Below are 22,809 nucleotides of genomic sequence, written 5' to 3'. Positions count from 1 at the left end.
ATAGTAAATATAGCTACAAAAGTTGTTCTGATATGTTGTTATAATTTGAATCTCAACTAAAAAGCTATTCATTCTGAGATCCTTATGCTTAAAGCATATGCAAATATCTCTATCACTACAGTCTTCGAAGTTGGTATTATACACACCATAAAGTCTGGAAATTTGGAAGTCAGTAATTTTGGAAGGCAATAATAGTGTACAAACTACAACGTGTAGTTTACCCCAAGTACTAAATCAAATCACTTTATATACACTAGGGTCTACATAGAGCTGAGAGGCAGGTTCAACTGTTCATTTTACACAGGTATATCACCACTCAAACATGTAAATAATGCAGAGCTGAGTGGTCAGAAGAGGAAAAGATTTTTCCCCTCCAGTTTATTTCACCTATTTGTTTGCCCTCCATGTGTGTCTGTATGAATGAGATTTTCTCACCTCCCTAGTTTAATTGCAAAGTATGTGGAGCTCCAAGAGAACTTAGTGTCACTATTTCTCCATTTTATCCTTACAGAATTTTGATTTCAGAAGTCCATTCTAAAAGATAAATAATAATTCATAATTTTGGCAATCTATGGATGTAAATTTATGCTGCATTAACATTGATTCTTAAGTTTCCTTGAAAAAAATAAGTATAAAAGTAACTTTTATATGTACTTTTATTTATTTCTTTATATACTTAAAGGTGTCAAAGACACCAAATTTCAAAAAACAGCAGACTAAAATCATATGAATACTCACAATTAATATGTAATCACCAGCTGGAGTAAATAATTCCCCTTAATATCATGGTTAATTTTAAATCAGGTGAACAAATCCATTCTTATTTCAGTTTTGTTTAGTTTTATTTTTTTGAAAAATGTTTATTAGCATATTACTTTGGAAAAGGGAAATAAAGTTCCAGCTTCAGTGAACAGAAATCCAAACCAACTGTCAGAATTGTACAATTATCTGTGAAAACTGCTTTCACATATTCTTATGCTACAAGTTTATTTCATCACTTTTGAAATCAAAGACCAGAGAACAGATTTTGCATGCCTTCTTGTTAAAAAGATTTTAGCAAAATTACTCACTTGACTGGTTTGAGATATGCGACGCGTCCGATTATACAGTGCCATGGAATCTCCCTCCCGTGTTCTTTCAATTCGCCATCCCCATGCCAGCATAGTTTTTAATGATTCTTTGATTGGCCATCGATAAATTTCTTTCTCCTAAAAGAATGTACATACAATAATTAACTTGTTTATTACAGTTGTACAGAGCAAAAAAAGAGTTTGGATGTTTCCTGTTTATGAGATGCAAAGAAATGCATTTAAATCAACCCTTACGGTCCAGGGTTAATGAAACGAGGCAAATAAATCATATAAGATATTAAAAAGCTTATTTATAATTTCAGGGTTGGGCAGAAGAATTCTGGTCCTGCAGGAAGCTGATAATCTCATCCTGTTAACAGCATTCTCAGACATGAAGTCAAAGGTAGAGCAGTAATTCTCAGGAGTAAGTGTTCTGTTTGCTACATGAACCAAAAAACCAAAATCATAGAATCATAAGAAAGTCTATGTTGAAATAGACCTCTGGACATCATCTGCCTCTACCTTCTGTTGAGATCAGACAAGCTAACCTAATTGGGTTACGAATTATTTTACTATATTTTAATGTATTTAATATATTTGACTATAAAATTTACCAGCATTATCACACTTCAGTTTCACCATAAATTATGCCATATAAATTCGGCCATGTGACGAAACAGACTGAGTGGCTTATTTAATATACAATAAAACCCTTCTATATCTTTTCAAGGTTTGGGTGAAGGCAACAACCACACATTAACTGACGTACTCCAAATAATCTTTTAAAATTATATAAACACAAGATAATATTTTCAGTGATATTTCAACCACCCTGAATGAACAAATTCCTTACCTTTTCAGACAGTAACTTATATTGTTTCATTAATGGTTGCACTTTTGCAGATTCAGAAAATGTTTCACCATACGTCCATCCATTGGCAAACTGAAAACAGCAACAATAAGTTAGGAAAAAATGGAGAAAAGCAAAAAATTACGAAAAATCCTATTTTTATTGGTACAAATTAACTGAACAATGCTTCTGCAGACCTGTTCTCTTGAAGTTTCCTTTCTACTATTTTCTCAACCAACATTTATATTATCTGTACATTGAAAAGAGAATCATGTAGTGTGCCATCTTTTTGCAAATTAATGATTACCCAAGGCTATCATATCAATACTCTTTTCTTTTGCAGATTTATATGGAGCAGAATATCATGCTACAGTGGAGTAACTACTTCTAACAGTGGACAAACAAATGGCACAAAGGAATAAAAATGCTAAAGACCTTTTTTGCTTAAAAAAAAAAAGTAATTTCAAGTCCATAAAACTGCTAAACAATTAGCAAGTATGTTTACTCAAAAGTTAACAATAAAAATAATGAAATGATGAAACATTATTTTGAAACACTCATATGCACTTACAGAACTTTTCTTCAAATACATTTCAAGAAAATTATTTGTCTATATCTTATCTACATACTAACTTGTAGCATTATGAAAAATAATAACATCCAGAGTAAAACATTTTAAAGATGAAATGGATTCAAATAAAAAAATCTGATTTTGCTTTAACAGGAACATAGATTTTACCTTTTCCATTGACCATTTATCATGAGCATGTTCTGCATATTTGTTAATGAAATATTCTAGCTTTTCAGGGATTGTAATGCTGAAAGTGAAGAGAAAATTAGCATTATATTACACATGCTAAAATGTGAAAGCTTTTGTTTTGAAGAAAACTTCAAAGTATATAACTAATAATGCGTACATCAATTCAACACATCTTACTGTGCTGTTCTTCCTCACCTACAGTTTGCTCCAAGGCCTAGTTAAATCAAGGAAGAAATCTGAATTATTTAATGGGCACTGAATGACAATCACAGCTGTTGTAGGAATTTTACTTCTTTGAAATGTGTGCAGGGAAAATCAATAATGATATTGAGCACTCATGTTTCTTGACACATATTTCTTTTACTATCATTTTCTTAGTATTAAAGATAAAACTATGACTTATAGTTTCAGAATTATGGTAGTAACTTATTGCACATGTCCATTATAAACTAAGTGCGATAACAGTCCTTTAAGAAACACATCATCTATTTTATACATTCCTACAAATTGAATTATATGCTTGAAGCACACTAACTTATGCAACTTGAAAATTATATGCCTAATGCTTTATTTTCCAACACACCAGTGAATATTTAAAATATTAAAATCCTTATTAAAAATAATAAAAATCCACACAAATTAATACACTAGCCTTTCAAGAGGTGTACAGGACAATGCAGAAGTTAAGGTTTCTGAGGCAGTAAAAAAAAAGGAATGATTTTTAGTTGTCAAGCAACTACTAGAGATAGAACCTTCTTCAAGAAAAAACTTATCAAATATCAGTAGTTTTCTTCATCTGCATTCTTACAAATGAAAAGGATTAACTGTTTCTTGGTCATTGCTGAAATAACAAAATCTTCCCTTCTAACACATGGGATTTGGTAGTAGAAGTGTTACAGTGCCACCTACTGCAAAGTAGAAGAGTCTGGATTTTAATTTTCAGTCATAAGAAAAAGCAGAAATGTAAACCAGAAATGTCTGAGTAACAGTTTTCAAGAGCCTAACCACATACAAAGGTCAGAAAATATTCATCCAGTGCTGTCATCAGTTTTTTTATTGCTTGAAAGAGTGTATTTCAGGGGGAACTCTACTAGTGCTATAATACTTCAAATAATTTCAGAAATGCAATAAACTGACAAGTACAAAAACGTCCTATTACCTACAGCTTGATATAAACAGGTCTAGTAGTAAGCAATGTGATGCAGGATTTGCATGTTAAAAGAATATTAAGATAATTTGTAGGTGACATAGCATTAGTGCTTTCTTTGTCTTGAAATATCACAGAACTGGTGACTATGGCAAAGAAGTGACCTATGGTTTGAGTAATGTTAAGTAACATTTTCCAAGTTTTTCAAATATATTCTATCTACAATTTTTCTCAAAAATGACACCAGATAAAATAATATTCAATTCGCTAAATGATAATATAATATTCTTACTAAATTTTGTTAAACCTTCATATATTTTAAATACATTTTAGACAAATGAATTTTCATGGTGGCTGAAGTGATTTCTATATTCCAGACTAGACTGTGGTTTTTACTACCATATTTCAATGTGCATACATGTACAATCATGCTGTAACACAGGTATCAACCTACTGACAGCATTTTGTGTGCTGAATACAGACAGAAAGCTCACTGAAGCAATTGAAGCAAATGTCTAACAAGAGGAATTTTTCAAGACACAGTGCATAGCCACACTTCTATAAGACTGTTCTACAGAAAGGAAAACAGCATGTTGGCTGTAGTCAAAAATCAGGGCAGAAAATTTCCATTTAGATATGTCTCTGTCTGGTTAATGTACTTAAAAAATCATGGTCAGAGTATGACTGCCCAGAGAGAATGAATATCTTTCTGCCCAATTCCCGATTATTCATAATAAAATGATGATATGAATGCATGATCAAACATAATTTTTTGTAGGTACACTGTCACTCACACATACTGGAATTAGTGTCTTGTCACATGTTAATAATGACAGGAATGAGTAGGTTAGTCTACTTTTTCAGCTCCTAAAAACATGATGGTTTGTTTGCAGCAGACATATAAAGATAATTGGACAATTCTATCTTCAGGGTAAAAATGCATTAAAAATATTCTAATTTGACCAAGAAATCAGTTATGTAACTTGATAGTTATTCCTTTACATGATTTAAAATAAATACTTAAATAAAAATAAAAATTTAAGGTCTCAATTTTATCTAGAAGATAAGCATTCCAAAGAGAAGAAAAGCCGTAAGTTCCCATTATACCAAACAACAGATTCCCCCCCCCCCTTTTACACATTCACAATTAAAAAAAAACTAGTTGCAATGAAGTAATTCCTTACTTTGAGGTATCAACAGGTTGAGGATTAAAGTTCCCATCTGAATCCATTGAAGCCTGTTTTTCCATCATATTGACATAATTTGATTCCATGTAATCTGGAGGTAAGGCCCCAGCAACTGCGCTCAGACAAGGCAAAGCCAGTTTGAACAGTTCTTGTTCATATTTCTGTGGAAAACACCAGGAATAGAAAGTGAGTAGTGAATAGGAACTTTCAGCATCATTGCTGAAACTGATGCAGTTATGTGTGAAACCAAGCAGCCACAGACTGGCTTTCTTGATGTGAAATTGAATCTTTGTTCTGAAAATAAAACTGACTGTCCAAAGCATGTAGATAAAGCTAGGATCAAGTCTTGTTCCTGCTCAAATAAATGAGAAAAGTGCAGACTTCACTGGCAGAAAAAATAGACATTTTTCAGATGCCTAAGAAGAAAACATAGCACAGGAATATGCACAGCATTCCGAAATACTTAGATTTGAAATGAAACTGATGAAATTTTAGGCAGATTTGTTAAAAACTGTCACAGAATGAACAATAAATACATAACAAGGTGTATTATTAAATTTTTGTCCAACATAGAATTGATTCAAGGGTGCTGCAACTACAACTACTAAGCAGAGAACTGTACAGATCTATACAGATATATAACAAGATTACTGCTTTACTGATATATATTTTTTTAATGAGCAGAAAAATGGTATACCTACATTAAAGCAGAAGTTACAAGAGAAAGATTTAAATTTACTAAAGCCTGTATCTTTTCCTTCAGAGTGCATAATACAGTACTACAAAAGCTGGGTAAAAATCACAGATTAAAGAAAAAAAGATTACACAGTAAGGATTTTACAGTAATAGATGGATATCAAAATTACTTACCTTTTGAGATAAAGCATCAAAAATACCCCAGAACAACTTTCTGGATAAATGAAGTTCTTCTTCTGAGGCAGCACCAAAGTTACCCCATCCACTTGGCAAACAATAATATTTCCAGCATCTTTCATAATGATTTGTCAGCAACTAAAACAAAACATATTTTGAAAGCAAATAAAATTATCTGTTGAGGTCCTTCCGTTCTGGCACTTGACCATTACAGATATTACCAGAAAAATTTCTATCTTTTTATCAATAATTGATGTTGTGTATCAATTTTTTAAATCACTGGGTCATATACACACAGAATTAGAAGTTTTTTCTTTGTTTCAAAGTTTTTTGGAAAAAAATCTTGCAAGTCACAGTCAGTAAAGATCTGACAGGATTCTCTTTTTCCAGTCAGAACACATGTCAAGGTGGAAAAATGCAGACATTCATAATAAAAATCTGCACTATTTATGCACAAAAATAAAGACAGGACTTAAAAAAAAAAAGTCTGTTGTGCAGAAGTGAGGATTTTGATAACCAAAAATATAATCTTGATACCACACAGTTCTTTTATACTTTTAATGGATTGGGGGGAAAAAACCCAACAATACACATAATATATTTTTATACCTTCATATTTAAATAATCTATTAATACCTATTTACTACTTAAATTGGTCAGATGATTAAAAAAAAATAGAGAGAAGAACTTACATGCATATAACCTGTAAAAAGACAAAAGTTTTATCATTTATGTAGGACCACAAGAGTCTCACAAATATGGACTCTAAGAGTCAAATATGTTCTATTACACAATGGCCAGACAAGTTTGCTTTTAGACTGTATGAGCATACTAATATATATATACACATATGCTTTTAAACCTAGTCAAGCGAGTAAAGGTAGGTCTTAGAAAAGTACCTGATGAAGCACTGAACATGAATTAAGAGGAAATAAAAAGGCAGCTCTACTCCATAAAGTTTGCCATATATTATACAGGAAAAACACCACAGATTTGAATTCACTTGTTGCTTAAACTGAGGAAGTTTTTAACTGTAGAAATAGTAAGTGTATTCACAGTAGGTAACACTGTATTCTGATTAGCCTTCATTATTTGCTCCTCTTTTCCCACTGAAAATTGCATTTCCAGATGCCTGATTAACTTACAGTTGCCTTTTTAGATTACTATAATCTGTTTGCCAGTACAAGCCCATAAGGAATACACAGAGTAGTTTCAAATCAGAAACACATTAATAGATACAGGTAGGAGTCCCTTGTTAAATCACTGAAAAACAGTTTGTCAGTGAAACCCCTTAAAAGTTATAGGTCTATCATCAGATTAAGAGTTCACTTTCCTCAGAAACTCCTATTACTTGTTTAGGGTCAATGGACAAAATCTTTTGATAACACCATGGTTCTCTTCACATCTATATTCTTGCAAGGCCTGACTTGACAAAAGGATCCAATTATTATTTCCTTACTGTTCAGTTCGGCAACATGGGAAACTCACTGCAGTCATGACCCTCAGTATCATAAAGCCTGCTATTTCAGATGAAGAGATGTCAAGGAACTGGGGTTGTTCCTTCCCAAAAAACAAAACCCTGAAGGACTATAGCCATGGAGAGAGCGCCAAGTTAATCTTTGGTTTTAGCAGCACACAAAATGTCATAATGCATTAGAAGGGTCCACTTTAGGGCAACATACTAAATTATCAACTATATTTCTCATACACAGACACTGAAGAATGGCAGATCCGGCATCTTAGTTTGATCAAGGACTTCTTAAGGAACAGAAACAAAATTATGAAGTCCTTGGCAGGACTTCAGCAGCAGGTCCTGGGTTTGAGATTAATGATTTAAATTCCTCCTCTGAGGTCAGAGACCTGATAGGCTTTAAAATCATAAAAATATATTAAGTAAGAAAAGATTAAATACCTCGTTCAGAGTGGAAGTGGGAAAGCACTAAAAAGGACTGCTGAAAAACATTAGGTAAGGTAGGAAGCCATATGTTTCTTAGAACTGATTATGATGATATTCTGACGAATCTTCTCAGAAACAAAAAAACACACATTTTTCTTGTGCATTAGGAATCAGAACAAAAAGATATGGATAAACTTTTGGGATCTAAAACCAAAATGAAACTTCATTACTAAATATGTATTTCTTAGATTTCCAGGTCATCATGGCCAGGCTTCGCGAACGAAGATTTGGGAAGGCTCTATCCACATTTGTTACAGGCACGCTGGTGGCTTATGAGGCCAATACGTGACAGACATGTCCAATTGCAAAAGGCACAGCAGAAAGACTCCTTAGGTGGTATATTCTGCAAGACACGATTCTTTCTGCGTTGCCTTTTCTCCTTGAGAGTGATCCTGTGTGCGTTCTCAAAGGAGACAGATGCGTTATAGATGGTGTGACTCCAGGCCTCCCAACTGGAGGTCAGAGTAGGCCAGTTATGGTGATCAATATGGTCAAGGCTGAGATTTCCAGGTACCAACTACAGAAAAAGAGTCTGTTTTCCAAGAGCAAGGAAAACCAAAGCAAAGGACAGAAGTAAGGGTACATACAGATTATAAATTGCTATGCTTTGTGCACAGGATTCTACCCCCTTCCCCCAAAGGTTTTTCTTTTCTATATCCACATGGGCTAAAACAAACAGGAGATAAAGGAGAAGCAAATAGTAGACTCGGACTTCATAATTCTATATGAATTGATGTAGATCAGACTGAATTTCTCCCAAAGTAACAATTTATCTTTAAAAATCATGGCCTTAGATTACTGCAGAGTGGAGATAATGTAGCAAAGATTATAGAGAATCTTCTCCATGCAAGCATTTTCTGTTGAATACTAATATACATTTTACCTTGAGAGGCATCTTTGCATGTTCATTTAATAGAGGAACATCAAATACTAATCTTCTCAGCAAATGCTGCATCATGGAAGGCCGCAACTGCCTAAAAGCAGACAAACCATTTCAAAGGGGTGTACCAGCACAGTTTCATTCAAATAATTGACAATTACATTAAAGCAACATATCAGTTCTATGTCATTACAATTCTTCAAATTCATAAAAACTGGACAGAAAAAGAAGTTGTCCATAAGAAAGTAAACAAGTGCATACCAAATAAAATATTCTGAACTAGCTGCAAATCAAATGTTTTAAAGAAGCTGAAAAAATACCTTATCAATAGACAGAGAAAAGCAGGAAAAAAATACTCAATTTTGATATTGTGTATTAGGATCACCATGCACATGAGAAAAGGATATAATGTAAATTTCTTGTAATATATCTCAATGGCTCTTAAAATATCCTAGAAACTAATAAAGACATAAAAGCACTATCTCTTTAGATGTCCTAAACAAGACACACAGCAGTGGACACAACTGGAAAGACAGTAGAAATAGTTATAATATGTATGTTAGAATGGCATGAACATTAAAGCTTTTCAGATAAATAACAAGCTCTGGTCCATTTTATTGGTTCCTATCATGGTAATATATATATAAAATTGTCAAAGTAATATTTATTTAAAGAAATGCTATCTAGTACTTTTTACAGTATTATAGTATAAATATCTGTAATTTCTGAATGCATTTCCACACTATGAAAAAAATCACGGTGAAATATTAAAAAAAACCCAAAACATCTCTGTTGAACTGAAAGCCTATATATTAATTTAAACCAGAAACTGAATTCATAAGTGTTTAGTCAACTTCTGATAATTAAGCCTGTAGGCTTTTAAAAAACTTGGGTAGTAATTAACTGGGTTTGAGTCTGCAGACACCCAGACAAAATTTGTCCCATAGGTATCAATAATCAGGTATAACAATATTAGTCATTGATTAGGATTTCAAATGTAAAACATAGTAAATAAAAATCTACATAGAAATGTATAAGTTCCATGTTGATCAACCACACTTCCAATCTGTATAGATAAAAGTATTTAAATGGAAATTCAGTGTATGTATAATTCCACAATTCCAGAGCTCTATCTTTTTGCAGTACCTCCTCTTCGTTAATCACAATGGATTTAATTTAAAAGATTTGATAACAACAAAATAACTGAGGAGTGATATGGGTAATTTATAAAGCTGCAAATTGAATACACTATATTAAAAACCATACAATCATTTGCCAGGAAAAAAAAAGTCTTAATTATGTTACTGGTGGCACAGTTCTGAATTCCTCCATTATAAATATCACAGGTTACTTTATCACTTAGCAGTCCTGTACAGTCAGGAGTATTTTCTTACCCACAGATTGACAGCAAACACTCTTCAATAGAATCTCGCTGAGCTTTGGTAAGAGAGCATCCCTTTGAGAGTCTGTACACAGTATGTAACAAGGAATCAATGAGGGAAGCATGGTGCTCTGTGCCAGCAAAAAGAGGAGCACATCTGGTCAAGAGAGGCAAGACTGCTGTGCAAAGGTATCGATTCAGAGCCAAAGCCATATCCGTAGCACTTAAAGCAGCCTATGAATTAAATGGGACAGAAATTAGACTTGTCTCATCAATGTTGTTACAAACGAAAGGAATTTGTTGGTTTTTTTTTCTTTTGTAGTAGTTATAAAGAGGGAAATTTCCAAAACACAAATGAGGATTTGATACCTACTGAAAGCTAGATGCCTATCTCCTTCTCCTACTTCTGAAGTCTCATAGATGGCTTTTGTTTTTAGTGAATGAAAACAGAACACTAAAGGTAGTCATTCAAAAACAAAACAATTTTCAAGACTATATTGAAGAATGTCATAGTTGTTTAATAGAACACTCCAAAATCAGGTAATACCAGTCAGTATTTTTGTTATGATCAAGGCCAAGTTTCATGTGAGAAAAAAAATCTTCCCCTGCTCTTTCTTAGATATCTGGATGAAAAGGACATGGGAGTGCTGGTCCTTTTCATGAGCCAGTGTGTGCCCAGGTGGTCAAGAAGGCCAGTGACATCCTGGCTTGTATCAGCAATAGTGGGGCCAGCAGGACCAGGTCAGTGATCGTTCCTCTGTACTTGGCACTGGTTAGACTGCTCCAGTTTTAGGCCCCTCACTGTAAGAAAGACATTGAGGTGCTGGAGAGACTAAAGAGAAAGGCAACAGACCTGGTAAAGGGTTTGGAGCACAAATCTTACGATGAGTGGTCAAGGGAGCTGTGGTTGTTTAGTCTAGTGGAGAAAAAAAGGCTCAGGAGAGACTTTATCAATCTCTACAGTTACCTGAAAGGAAGTTATAGTGAGGTGGGGGTCAGTCTCTTCTCACCAGTAACAAGAGACAGGACAAGACAAAATGGCCTCAAGTTGCACCAGGGAGGTTTAGATTAGTTATCAGGAAAAATTTCTTCATGGAAAGGGTCGTCATTGGAGCAGGCTGCCCAGAGAAGCAGTGGAATCACAATCCCAGGAAGTGTTCAAAAAACTTAAATATACTCAAAAAGTGGATATGTCACTTGAGGACAGGGTTTAATGGTGAACCATGGTGGTGCTACACAGATGGACTTGATGATCTTAGAGGTCTTTTCCAACCTTAACAAATCTATGATTCTAAATAACAACATAATTATTTTCAGAGTTGACATAACAGGTCAGACAGGAAAACCAAAGACAATGTCTTAGCCCTCATAATAGTTCTCTAAATCTAATCTTTCTGGACTAAGACATTTAAGAAAAATTAGATTGAAATAAGCCTCACAGAAAAAAAAGGTAGCAACACTGAGGAGGAACTAGACCAAAAAATCTGTCATTTTCTAAATAACAATGTAGGTGTCTCTAAAAAATGCACAGAGATGAACACTTTCTGTGTATCTTTGGAAAGAGGCTCTCAGTTACATGCTTCACCGGCAGCTCATCTGATTTTGATTCCATAGCACAGGCTCAGAAAGTCTCCTGGGGAAAGGCATTGCATCTTTTATTGTATGGGTAATAGTGGGGGCTCTTATAAAGTGAGCATTATTCTGGACAATTCATCTCCAAGTAATATCAAATTTCAGCAGCAACACACAGTACATCCAGAATTTGAGAAATGCAGAAGACATGAGGACACAAAAAATGTTTTTCTGAGGAATGAAAAATGCTTTAGTGTTCAGTAAGAATCAAAATAAAAACAGACTTAAACCCTTACTGTATCTAAAGAAGCAGCAGCACGAAGATCTGGCAGAAAGCCAACTTCAAGAAGGTGTAGAAGAAAATCTTGGTCCTCAATTCCATAGACCCTGTCAAGGAACAAAACCATGGCTGCCTTGTGATCTGGGCAAAACCCCGCAGACATGTCAGGTTCCACCACAGTACCATCTAAAAGGAAGAAACAAGACTTCAATGACAAGGATCATCCTTCATCAGCAGACCAGGCAGTCTAAACATCTTCCCCATGCTTTTATTACAAAAAGTTAAATGAAAAAGAATGCATAAGGCTAATTCTATCCAGAGAGACCTCAAAGTCCATTCATGCTTTCCTGTTTCTGCTTTGTGTATCAAGGGATTCTTACCAGGTGATATTCTGATATGCTAAGTACTCAAAATATAATAATTAATCTACAGAACTACCTAGTTTTTAGAAGAAGCAGACAGAAAGTAAAAATTACAACAATTCTACATCAGATATCCTGGAAATGCAGCATTGGTGACCATATCTGTAATGTGTGACGAAGAATTAAGAATGTACTAAAAAGTTCTCTGTATCTGAAAACTTTTGAAATATCTGAAATATCATTGAAATATCACTGAAATATTTTAAAATGTTGATACTTTCATTTTGAAAAGCAATAAGCAATTCTGTATCTGTGAGTGGCATTCTGCTACTGAGATATCATCTACTGATCTATACTATTTGGAACATAAATAAATAATGGTGTTATAGAAGGATTAATCTTTTTATGTCTTCTACAGCAACCTATTGGACAATCTTGTGCTGTGAGTTCTTAGACAATCCAAGCTGCAATTATAATGCTCTCTCTCCAGACACCTTAAAAAGCAGATGTAACTCCTTTCCCCTTTTTATATAGATGCTCTCATAGCTCCCACAATTGCAACCAATTCTATATAGGCAGAAAACACAAAGAAATACATTTGCCTATATATGGCACATCTATAATTTCACCACAGTTGCTGAAGAACAACTCTGGTGTCTTAGTAAGATCTGCTAGAAAAAATTGATAGGGTTAGAACAACAAAAGTTAACAGTTATGCTATTGAGAAAATATATCTTAATTTTTTAAAATTGTTTATAAAAACCAAAAGTATGCATTCTTAAATCTCTTTTTAAAGTGGTAATAGATTTTCATAACTCCGTTTAATGGGATTTACCTCAGTGATTTAAGATTACACAGAATTATTGACTACAGCATGCAAAAAAGATTTTTGAAACATGTTTGGGATACATGATTTCTCCTCTAATTCACATAATCAATAGTTTAATTTCTATAGTATTTTTAATTGCTGAGAAAAGTATGAGTGTCAATACATCAATAAATTACAAAACATAATAGGATGAGACAAAAAAATGCAGAACAACCATATTACCTTTAGCTATGGTTGGCATGTGGAAAGGAATACTAATTACTCCCACCAAATCTTCCAATGGAATCAAAGACCGTAGAATTGATCTGATTCTAATGGCTTCCCCTTTACCAGCATGGATTAGCTTAGGAAAAGACAAATAAAAAATTAACAAGGCCTTCTTTTTATCTTCAGTATGTGTTCATGGTCTGGAAACTTCCTTAACCATGGACAGACAAAAAATGACTTCTCCCAAAATCACACTCTAATTAACAATGTAAATTTCAAACAATCTGCATATATTTACTCTATTTTGGATGCAAATGTACAAAGTCTAAAAATCTAGTTGTTTGGTTATTAAATAAGACTAAGTTTTCAAAATGGAGTATTAGGTAAAAGAGGTGGACAAAGCATTTAAATATAGCATATGGTGGGAGGGGTGGAGGGAAGCAGAAGCAAATTTTGTGATTAAAAAAGACAGTTTTTCTGTCCTGGTCAAATAAGAACACTTTCAAGTATTCCAGTTGTTTCAGTTTTGTTTTTAAAAAAAGGCAGCAAGACAATTCTTTTATTCAAACAAAAGAGATATTCATACACTGACCTAAATGAATATATCTCTCTTTTTAAAATTATTAATCTCTTCAATAATCTTATACTGATCTATACTAATCCATATTAATTAAGGAACATTTCAGGGTGAAATTAAAAGCTATTTATAAGTAAATTTTTGAAGAATAGGAATATATATTGAATCATAAACAACAAATATTTTCAAATACTTTCAAGCTCTTACAAAATAAGTGGTAAGGGTTTGGTTTTTATAGTGTAACTAATTCTTTATATCTAATGCCTAAACAGTGACATCTTACCTTTGAGAAGATTTGTCAGTGTGAATAAAGATTATGAGATATTAATGCATACATTCAAGGATAAGAATGCTATCCCTACATTGTAAAAGAATGTCCTATAATATTTACACTTTGCTAACATTTAAACTTTTATATGCAATTTAAAGAGTCTGTTTAAATACGTATATGAAGAGTAAAGCTGTGGTTTGCAAAAAATAAATCACTCTATCACAACAAATAGGGAAATCTGAGGAATTTGATTGTCACACTGGACAATCAAACAAAAACAAACAAAAAAAATCCACAAAAAAAATAGCAATGGAATAATTATTTTTAAAAGAACAGCTTCCAAATAGATTTTTTTTCCTTGCAAATTATGAAAACACCACATTATGTACACTAAGAAATTATGTAGCCATATCACTGCTTTAATACCTGATAACATGTTACTGTGAAAAAAACAAACAGCAAACCACGGATCAGTCAAATAACTATGCTTTTAATTTTTAATGCATGAAGAATAAAACTTACATGCATTTCAGGGGCACAACGTCCTAAGAGATCAATCAAAGCAGCATAAAAGGTCATGATTGCATTTCCCATGTGAATAGTGTCATCTTCTTGTTCTTCAATTTCTCTGTAATTAGTTAAATTTTACAACAATTAAAAGATGAAAAAAAATACAAGGAAGTACTTTACAACAGTAATAAATAAAGAAAATCTGCTCTAGATGTAACAGCTTACACAGAGTGGCTTCTGTTAATTAGCAAACTCTTAGCAGACTAGGACAGAATGTATTTTGTCCCTAAGAGATTGTAGTGACATCTGCTTTGTAACCATTGATACCATTTATCTGCCTCATTTTGCATCAGACATCATTTGCATCAAACTCTTAACTGACTGGTAAAGAACAAACAGAATTTCAAAGATGTTTTAATATTTAGAGTTACTTAAATTAGCACTGCAGAGAAAGCACAGTTTAACACAATACAAATTTCTACTCTTCACAGAATCCAAGGGAGAATCCAACAGATAATTGAGGTGTTAAAACAAACAAGTCATTTCACACCTACGATTATAAAACAAATAGTCAAATATTATGGCAGTGTAAGTGGTTCTATTGCACCTACAGGGTTTTACTAGATCCATTACTTGGGGAAGGTCCATCTCTTGTTGTATCTTCTGATATTTCTATTGCCTCTTCCATGGCAGCAAGTAATCCATTGCCTCCTTCTCCTCTTAGAGCTGGACCAAAACATTCAGGTCGACGAATAAGCAGTCTGACTACAACATTAGCATTCTCCTCCACACTCTCTCCTACCACACAGAAAAAATATCAAGATATAAGATTATAACAAAAAGAGTTCTGACATATAATCAGAAAAAGGTACACAAAAGTGCAGAGTGCATGCATCAGTAGATGCTTTTAACTGCAAAACAGTTTAAATATCACAACAAAGTTACATAAACATGCATACTCCTTTATTACTGCAATAAAAGCTATGAAATAAAATGCGTGTTTTAATTCAAAATTAAATAGAGTCAAAGAATTAGCTACGTAGTAAAGGGTGTTTAAAGCATCACTGAAACTACTGATTTGTAGTAAAGACTCACAGCCAAGTGCAAAGGTTAATGAGAGGACTGATATAAAAGCTGAACACTAAACTATAACTGCTGGTCTATCTAAATCTTCACAAAAAGATGAGAGTTTGGCTTTGCATTTAGCATGACTTTATCACAGAAAGATTTAGGACTCTCTGCTCTACTTTCAAAAGAGAGGTCGGCATTTCAAAGATTAAAGCTGAATCTGAAAAACGGAGCATAGGTTCACAAGATCCTATATGACTTGTGAAATGGGCATCTAAGATAATGTATGTATTGAATAATTATAGTGTTTCTGCAATTGTCCTTTAAATTTACAGTAAATTATCTAGTTGGCTTGTATTACTATTTAAAATTACAAACTTATTTGAATATTAGAGGAAGTTATAAAATATATAAGCTTCTACTCTACCATTGCAAAAAACAGCGAAACGAAGAAAATCCAAATATCGTTCTCCTTCAACTGGATTCCATCCAATGTCTGGGTAGCCTTTATAAATTAACAAAGGACAACTCTGCAATCCACATCCAGCCAAGTAGCGAACTACCTAAAAGCAAAGTAAGATGAAAAACACATTAATTGTGAAAAAGAAGGGAAGTGCAACTTCAAAGGGAAGCATTCCCACTCTGTGTCAAGACATGGTGTCCACATTCTATTATCTCTGACACAACCACGTCATACTGTGAGCAAATCAGAAAAGCACCCTCTTCATTAGCTCACTTTCCCAGTCTTTTCCTACTTCTGCAAAGACCTACGTGAACTACTTATCTTAATTCCATCATTCCTCTCTCTAGATTACTGCTCTGATATCTGTTATTTCTCTTGCAACTCTGAGTATTACAAATTAGTCAATTTTTCACTATTCCCCAAGTACACACTATCCATCCTTTCCTTTATAATGAATAAAAGGTCTGAAATGGGCAGTCCAGGGAGGAGGTGGAGTCACAGTCTATGGAGGTATTTAAGAAGAGACTGGATGTGGCACTTACTGCCATGGTCTAGTTGACATGGTGGTTTTGGTCAAATGTTGGACTCAATGATCTCAGCGATCTTTTCCAACCTGGTTGATTCTGTGATACTCTTTATTTTAACCATTCACGTTCACTTGCCTTTTTTTCTTCCTTTTTTTTTTTTAAACACACAGCAGTGACACTCCCTGTAATTCAGGTCTATGGGCTCAGCAGTAGTTTTCAGTTGGCCCTTTACTTTCTGAACTGTAAGAATTGTAAGCCTAACCTTTAGCCAGTTTGGACAGCTTCTTTCTGCCGACCACTTATAAGAGTGATAAGTCTGAAAATGTCTTTTTAAACACACATGTTCTTTCCTAAGAAAGGAATATATACACTTATATTACTCCTGACAGATATTTTCCTATGAATATTATACCAAGTCCAGAATTCAAGGTCTTCAAGAAAAAACTGGATACTGTAATTCCACTGTCTCACTTTCCATTAGAAAGTGGTTTTAACATCTATCTTTAATCCATCTTTCTATTATTTAACCTGCTTTTCTTATCCACTACTGACATAGAAACTATTATGCTAATCCTTCTTGCAGCAGCAATTTACATGTACTATACAATTGTCACAGGCTCTCTTGAGTGTTTTACTCTTTAGTCTAATTAATCCTAATTTCTTAAAACTTTTCTGGAACAGGTTTAAATGATAAGGGAAAATACAGAGAGATATAGGCAGATATCGCTATGAAAATTTGCCATATATTGTAACAAGTTGTCACAAAGTTACCCCTATTGTGTTATGTCACCACATCATGTCACCATCCAAAAGAACAACAAAGAAAGATTTTAGCAATAAGGTTTTGTTGGGTGCACTACTCCAAAAGTAAGAGCTGTTCTTGAGGCAATTCCTTTTTGTTACAACTGTGTGTGTAACAACCAGAAACTCAATTCAACTTTTCAGACCACCAACAGAAAAAACAACCAGTCAGATCACGATAATCTTCCCCGGAAAAGTAGCAAAAACTCCCATACAGGTTTGAATTTGATGACTCTAAGAAACAGTTATCTTGCCCTCTCTACAGGGACAAAAATGCTTGAAAAAGACACTACCAACCTTCTCCAGATCAGGCTCCCTTAACGCCAGAGCAAGTTCATTGTTATCCATCACAGACGCTGCTGCAACATCTAAAGGAGTTGATCCTCGCATAGAAGGAGAGGCTGTTAAAATAACATTTAGTTTCAACACCAATTTAATAAAACCAACAAACTCATAGGAAATGCATTAATAATAAATTGCCATGTGCTTGCATGAAATCTGACATTGTTATGAAATCAAAATATAATATAGACTTTCAAGCTAGAAACAACTTGTCTTACACGTTCCTGTTCTCATCAGATACTTTATTTTAAGATCTCATTCTTTCTAATTTTCCTAAGTGACACAACTTTGTTTTGAGGAAAATGTAGTAATGATTTTATATCTAATACACTGACATGTTATCAAATCCATTGAAATAGAAAATACCTTTAAGCTTTAAAACATAAGATTATAAGTTAACTATTTCTTAAAAAAAATGGCAGTAACTATAGTGTTGGAAAAATCTGAAGTTTTCATATTGACACTCCAAATTCATTCAATTTGGACACTTTCTCTTCAAAAAGATTTTTAGTTTATGCTTCTGTCCTATATCTTTACATTAATAAATCTGTGATCATTTAAAGAAAATTACTATGAAGACTCCTAAATAATTATATATTCTTAATCATAAGTACTAAATTAAATAAGGATAAATGTATCTCTTCTACAACACTTTGCACAGAAAAGAAAGGCAAACACTTCAAGGTTCATTTCTGACACTATACATGCATACCCAACCAAATGAGTCGTGTATTTCTCCTACTGCCAAAGGCTTACACTGACCAGTCTACAGAAAGAAAGTGCAAGGGTGTAAGCTTGAGCAGTGAGAGATAACCCTAATGAAATGCTGCCAATAATTATTGATTATTCTCTTTCTCAAAACAGGATTATATTCTGTTCCTCAAAATGTACTATCACTAACTCTCTCTGAATGTTTAGGCACATACAAAAAAAATGTATACTAAATTAGCTCAACTTAATGTCTCCCTGACTGTCAGGGAGGCTATTTGGAGTTAGCAATACAGTTCATGAAAATATTTTTTCATTGGGAAAAGGAGAAACTTCAATACAGAGCGTAAACAGAGAGATGTAAAAAAGTACAGGTGGTTTTATATATAAATTAGCTGAAAGTTTTAAATTATATTTTTGGTATAGGATCTCAAAAGCCCCACAATTAATACTTACCAAGGCCAACACTGCTGTTCTCCAATAAATAGCTAAGATGATCAAACATAGCTTTTTGATTCTGTCTGCTGATGCGGCAAAAATAACACAGAAAACGACAGCAGTTTGCCACCATCTTTGGGAAAGTGATTTCCTAACAAGCAAATAAAAACAGACTGAAGCTCAACTCTAAGACTGGAATAAAACTTGCAAAAGTTCATTTATGCAAAAGCCTTTTAACCTACTCATATGTTGGCATTATATTCACTGTACCTCAGTAAAATTAACTGTTTAGGTTTTGCACTGGAATCAACAGGACTTTCTCAGCAAGTTAGTAACACCTTAAGCCTCAAAGATCAAAGTATAAGCTTGAAAAACAAAAGCTGGGGTCACCCATACATTCTAGATTCCAACATGAAAGAAGGTGAATGCTCATTTTCATAGAGTAATACTTCATTGATTTTTAATTAGTTACTAAAGAGATCTCCCCTTCAAAACACGGTAAGCATATAAAGTGCTATTTGCAATTTTTTCTTTAAAGCATCTGAAATTACAATGCTAATGATATCTTCCTCTGGAATGGAAGGACTGATTCTTCTAAAAACTTAGTCAACTATTATGCTAATGGTAATTAACTAGAGGTTATGGTCCCACTACCTCCAGTGACATCTCAGCGCCTTATGGGATAAAGCTTTGAACAGCTATGTTCTAAACTCTCTGGCTTTAACAGTTAATTGCTTTACCTTGGATTCTCCTCCACCAAGTACATTAACCATCACTTCCATGACAGTTTCATGCATGCCTAAAGCTCTCATGAGATTTGGATGTTGGTAAAATACTTTATTATTCATGATGTCTCTACAGGAAAACAAAATAAAGAAAATGTTATGGACCAACAGTTTACCTATTATGTTATTAGCAAAGCTGATTTACTGTGCAATTCTTCACCACCATGTGAGGTGAAAAATTACCCCAGGGACTTTTTCACATTGCATTTCAATCTCTCTTGTCTATTTTTCTATGCACATTGTCGAAGAACCTGACCTTTATTTTCCTATAGTTGTTGTACTAATTGCCACTCGATTACAGCAGAGTAGAATGATATTCTATTTTCATTAGATAGTCCATTCAGATCTAAGACTATTTTCTGACAAGAACATCATCAAAATTTTTAATTTTAATAGTTTAAATTTTTAATTCAATTATTCAATATATTCGACATAACATTCTTTTCAGATTATTTCAGCCTTGAGACATTTTCTATTTGCCATCAAAACAAAAAAAAATGGTAGAGGAAAGAGAATGTATACCCAGCTATCCTCTAAGTGTCAAAGACAGAGGCTGCATAAATATTGACCTTAATTGATGAGTTACTGCTCAAAACAACTCTTCTTTCCTACATATTTCAGCAGAATAGATTTGCATACTTAAAATGAGTCTTGAAGTTCATAATGTCAATATTTTATTGGACATTTATCCAAGACTAACTATAATTAGTCTTGAAATCACATACAACCCATAAAACCCTGCGAAAGCAGTTAGATCACGGAAGAAAAGGACTAGCAGATCTCTAGGAAAATACTGTTTGCAACTGCTCAAATTTCATTGTATGTTTTACAACAGTCCTTTTCTTATTTTCTTTTTTCTGACCTAAACCCCTGCACCCAGGCAAGGAAAATTTCCGCCTTTTGGAAGATGAGATGTGAAGAGAACTATTCCATTACTCTAAAAGCTATCCATTCACGACTATCGGTCACGCAACAAAACGCATATAGTATGTCTAATGTAGATGACACTATCAGAGCTTTTGAGAGTCAAAATGTCACTTCGGGACTGGTCAGCAACATTGCACTACTTAGGCTAGTACATCTACTTTCAGTGTTCTGTTTTCTTCAAAAATGATACATATAATGTTGCAAAGGTTTTATCTTACAGCTGAAGATACAATACAATGACAGCGGTCTGCATTTACACCCATATTCAGATTCAAAAAAAATTCATGTATAACCTCGGCCATACAGTAAATAACAACAAAAATCTGTAAATAAAGAGATGTTACACTCCAGTTATTTACCCCAATCCACGAATCATAAGTTTCTCCTCCTCCTTTCCCATTCTGACACTAAGCAAGGAACGGATTTGGCCAAGGGATGCCAGAAGATTGATTGTATCTTCCACAGACACACTATTTATGGTGTAGGTCTTTGGTAAGGCTCGAACTAGGCCACCAATACCATCATACTGGCGATGTAGCAATACAAACATGGCCCTCACTAACTCCGGGTCTTCTATCACTGATTCCTGGGCCCAGCGTACCATTGTGTCTGAAATCAATTGCTGAAGAGTAGCTGTGAAGAAAATAAATCACAAAATTACCATTAATTGCTAATCTCTCAACTGGTAGTCCCTCAGAACCCAATATGCAACAGGAATTGGAATGAATTAAATTCCTAAAAAACATCTTTTTCTTGGTACTTCTTTAGTAGATTACCAAAGGAAAACAAAAATCACACAAGAGAAGTAGAAATATCTCAAAACCAGAAGTCTATATTAAAAATAAAACTTCAGGAAAAAAATCTGCTAATAAAAAAAATTATGAAGACATAGAAGATGCTCAGAAAATCACCAGATTTATTTGTACATTTTTTTTTCAATATTTTTCCATAAATTCAGGTCTGAGAGCTTTATTAACATATTATTGAATTAAGGTTGAAAAATTATACTGGTAGCATATATAAATGCTGTACTATTTATTTACATGTCTCAGCTCTGTATCCACTCAAAGTTTCATAATGTACATAAGGTACATAATTTAACTTATTCCTTTGCCAAAACCAAAGGCCCTTCAAAAGAAATAGACATAAGAGACTAAAATCAAATAAATAGCAAATCATCATTTGCATATTTCAGATTTAGTCTAATGAAGCAAGAAACCCATATCTGGTAGTGTCACTGATAATCTTTATTACTTGGGATATATATATATTTGGGAAAGTCATATGTTAAAATAGACAAGCTATATAATCTCAGTTAAGATTTGAGACTGCTGTTTAGAAAAATCACTCATGAACAAAGAGTCAAGGCAAAGTACTTGAAAAAAACAACTGAATAATGTTCTTTTCCCCAGCTCAGGGAACTTCCATTCATGTTTGCAAGATTTTGTAAGGTCAACTGAGGATCCTCTAGAGATATTCCAACTTCAGTACTTACCTAACTAATCAATTTATGTCAAGCAGCTAACAGCAAAAGTTTATAAGAAAGATTTTAAATATCCTGATGTTGAAGAACGTGTCTGATGCAGATCAAAAATCAAAAAATATTTTCAAATTCACAGTCTAAGTGTTAAGATAGTAACATGATTTTGGAGTAAACCAAACCTGCAATTCCAGGTTAATTCAAACAAACAAAAAGCAAAAGTACTTACAGAAAGATACTGAAGGAATAGAAGTTTACAGAAAAGAGAACGTTTAACAAAGAGAATTTGTGCTAAGATGTGTTAGTACAAGGGAAAGGGGAAAAAAGAATAGTAGTAATGTATTTCATTGTTAATGTCCAAGCACTGTACTATAGGTGTTTCTATTGAAAAAAAAAATCTTTAAAATAAGAAAAAAGATTAAATGTGTCTGGGCTGATACTTCAGAAGGACTGAAATAATTATGAATAAAAATGGACACAATGGTAAGTTTTGAGGAGGGGTTTGGGGGGGTTTTGTTTGTTTGGTTTGGTTTTTTGGGTTTTTTTTTGATGAAGAA

At 33.6% G+C, this 22,809-nt stretch overlaps 1 protein-coding gene across 8 annotated transcripts in view; it reads right to left on the bottom strand.

Moving 5' to 3' along the window:
- Positions 1-22,809, bottom strand: part of RYR2 (ryanodine receptor 2) — a 381,847-nt gene that overhangs the window by 103,023 nt on the left and 256,015 nt on the right. For all 8 annotated transcript variants that reach the window (XM_027657258.1, XM_027657254.1, XM_027657259.1 and 5 more), the window contains 16 exons: positions 21,132-21,405; positions 19,801-19,915; positions 19,079-19,211; positions 17,870-17,973; positions 16,209-16,344; positions 15,325-15,511; positions 14,726-14,831; positions 13,371-13,491; positions 11,974-12,143; positions 10,119-10,339; positions 8,728-8,818; positions 5,885-6,025; positions 5,012-5,175; positions 2,660-2,738; positions 1,924-2,013; positions 1,071-1,208 (listed from right to left, as the gene is read on the bottom strand). In XM_027657258.1, the coding sequence (XP_027513059.1) occupies positions 1,071-1,208; positions 1,924-2,013; positions 2,660-2,738; positions 5,012-5,175; positions 5,885-6,025; positions 8,728-8,818; positions 10,119-10,339; positions 11,974-12,143; positions 13,371-13,491; positions 14,726-14,831; positions 15,325-15,511; positions 16,209-16,344; positions 17,870-17,973; positions 19,079-19,211; positions 19,801-19,915; positions 21,132-21,405 (2,270 nt within the window). The remainder of the gene's footprint in view (positions 1-1,070; positions 1,209-1,923; positions 2,014-2,659; positions 2,739-5,011; positions 5,176-5,884; positions 6,026-8,727; positions 8,819-10,118; positions 10,340-11,973; positions 12,144-13,370; positions 13,492-14,725; positions 14,832-15,324; positions 15,512-16,208; positions 16,345-17,869; positions 17,974-19,078; positions 19,212-19,800; positions 19,916-21,131; positions 21,406-22,809) is intronic.

The sequence above is a fragment of the Corapipo altera genome, unplaced genomic scaffold (assembly GCF_003945725.1).
Source record: "Corapipo altera isolate COAL_440 unplaced genomic scaffold, ASM394572v1 2c, whole genome shotgun sequence".
Classification (NCBI taxonomy): domain Eukaryota; kingdom Metazoa; phylum Chordata; class Aves; order Passeriformes; family Pipridae; genus Corapipo; species Corapipo altera.
This window is presented reverse-complemented; position numbering and strand designations above follow the sequence as displayed.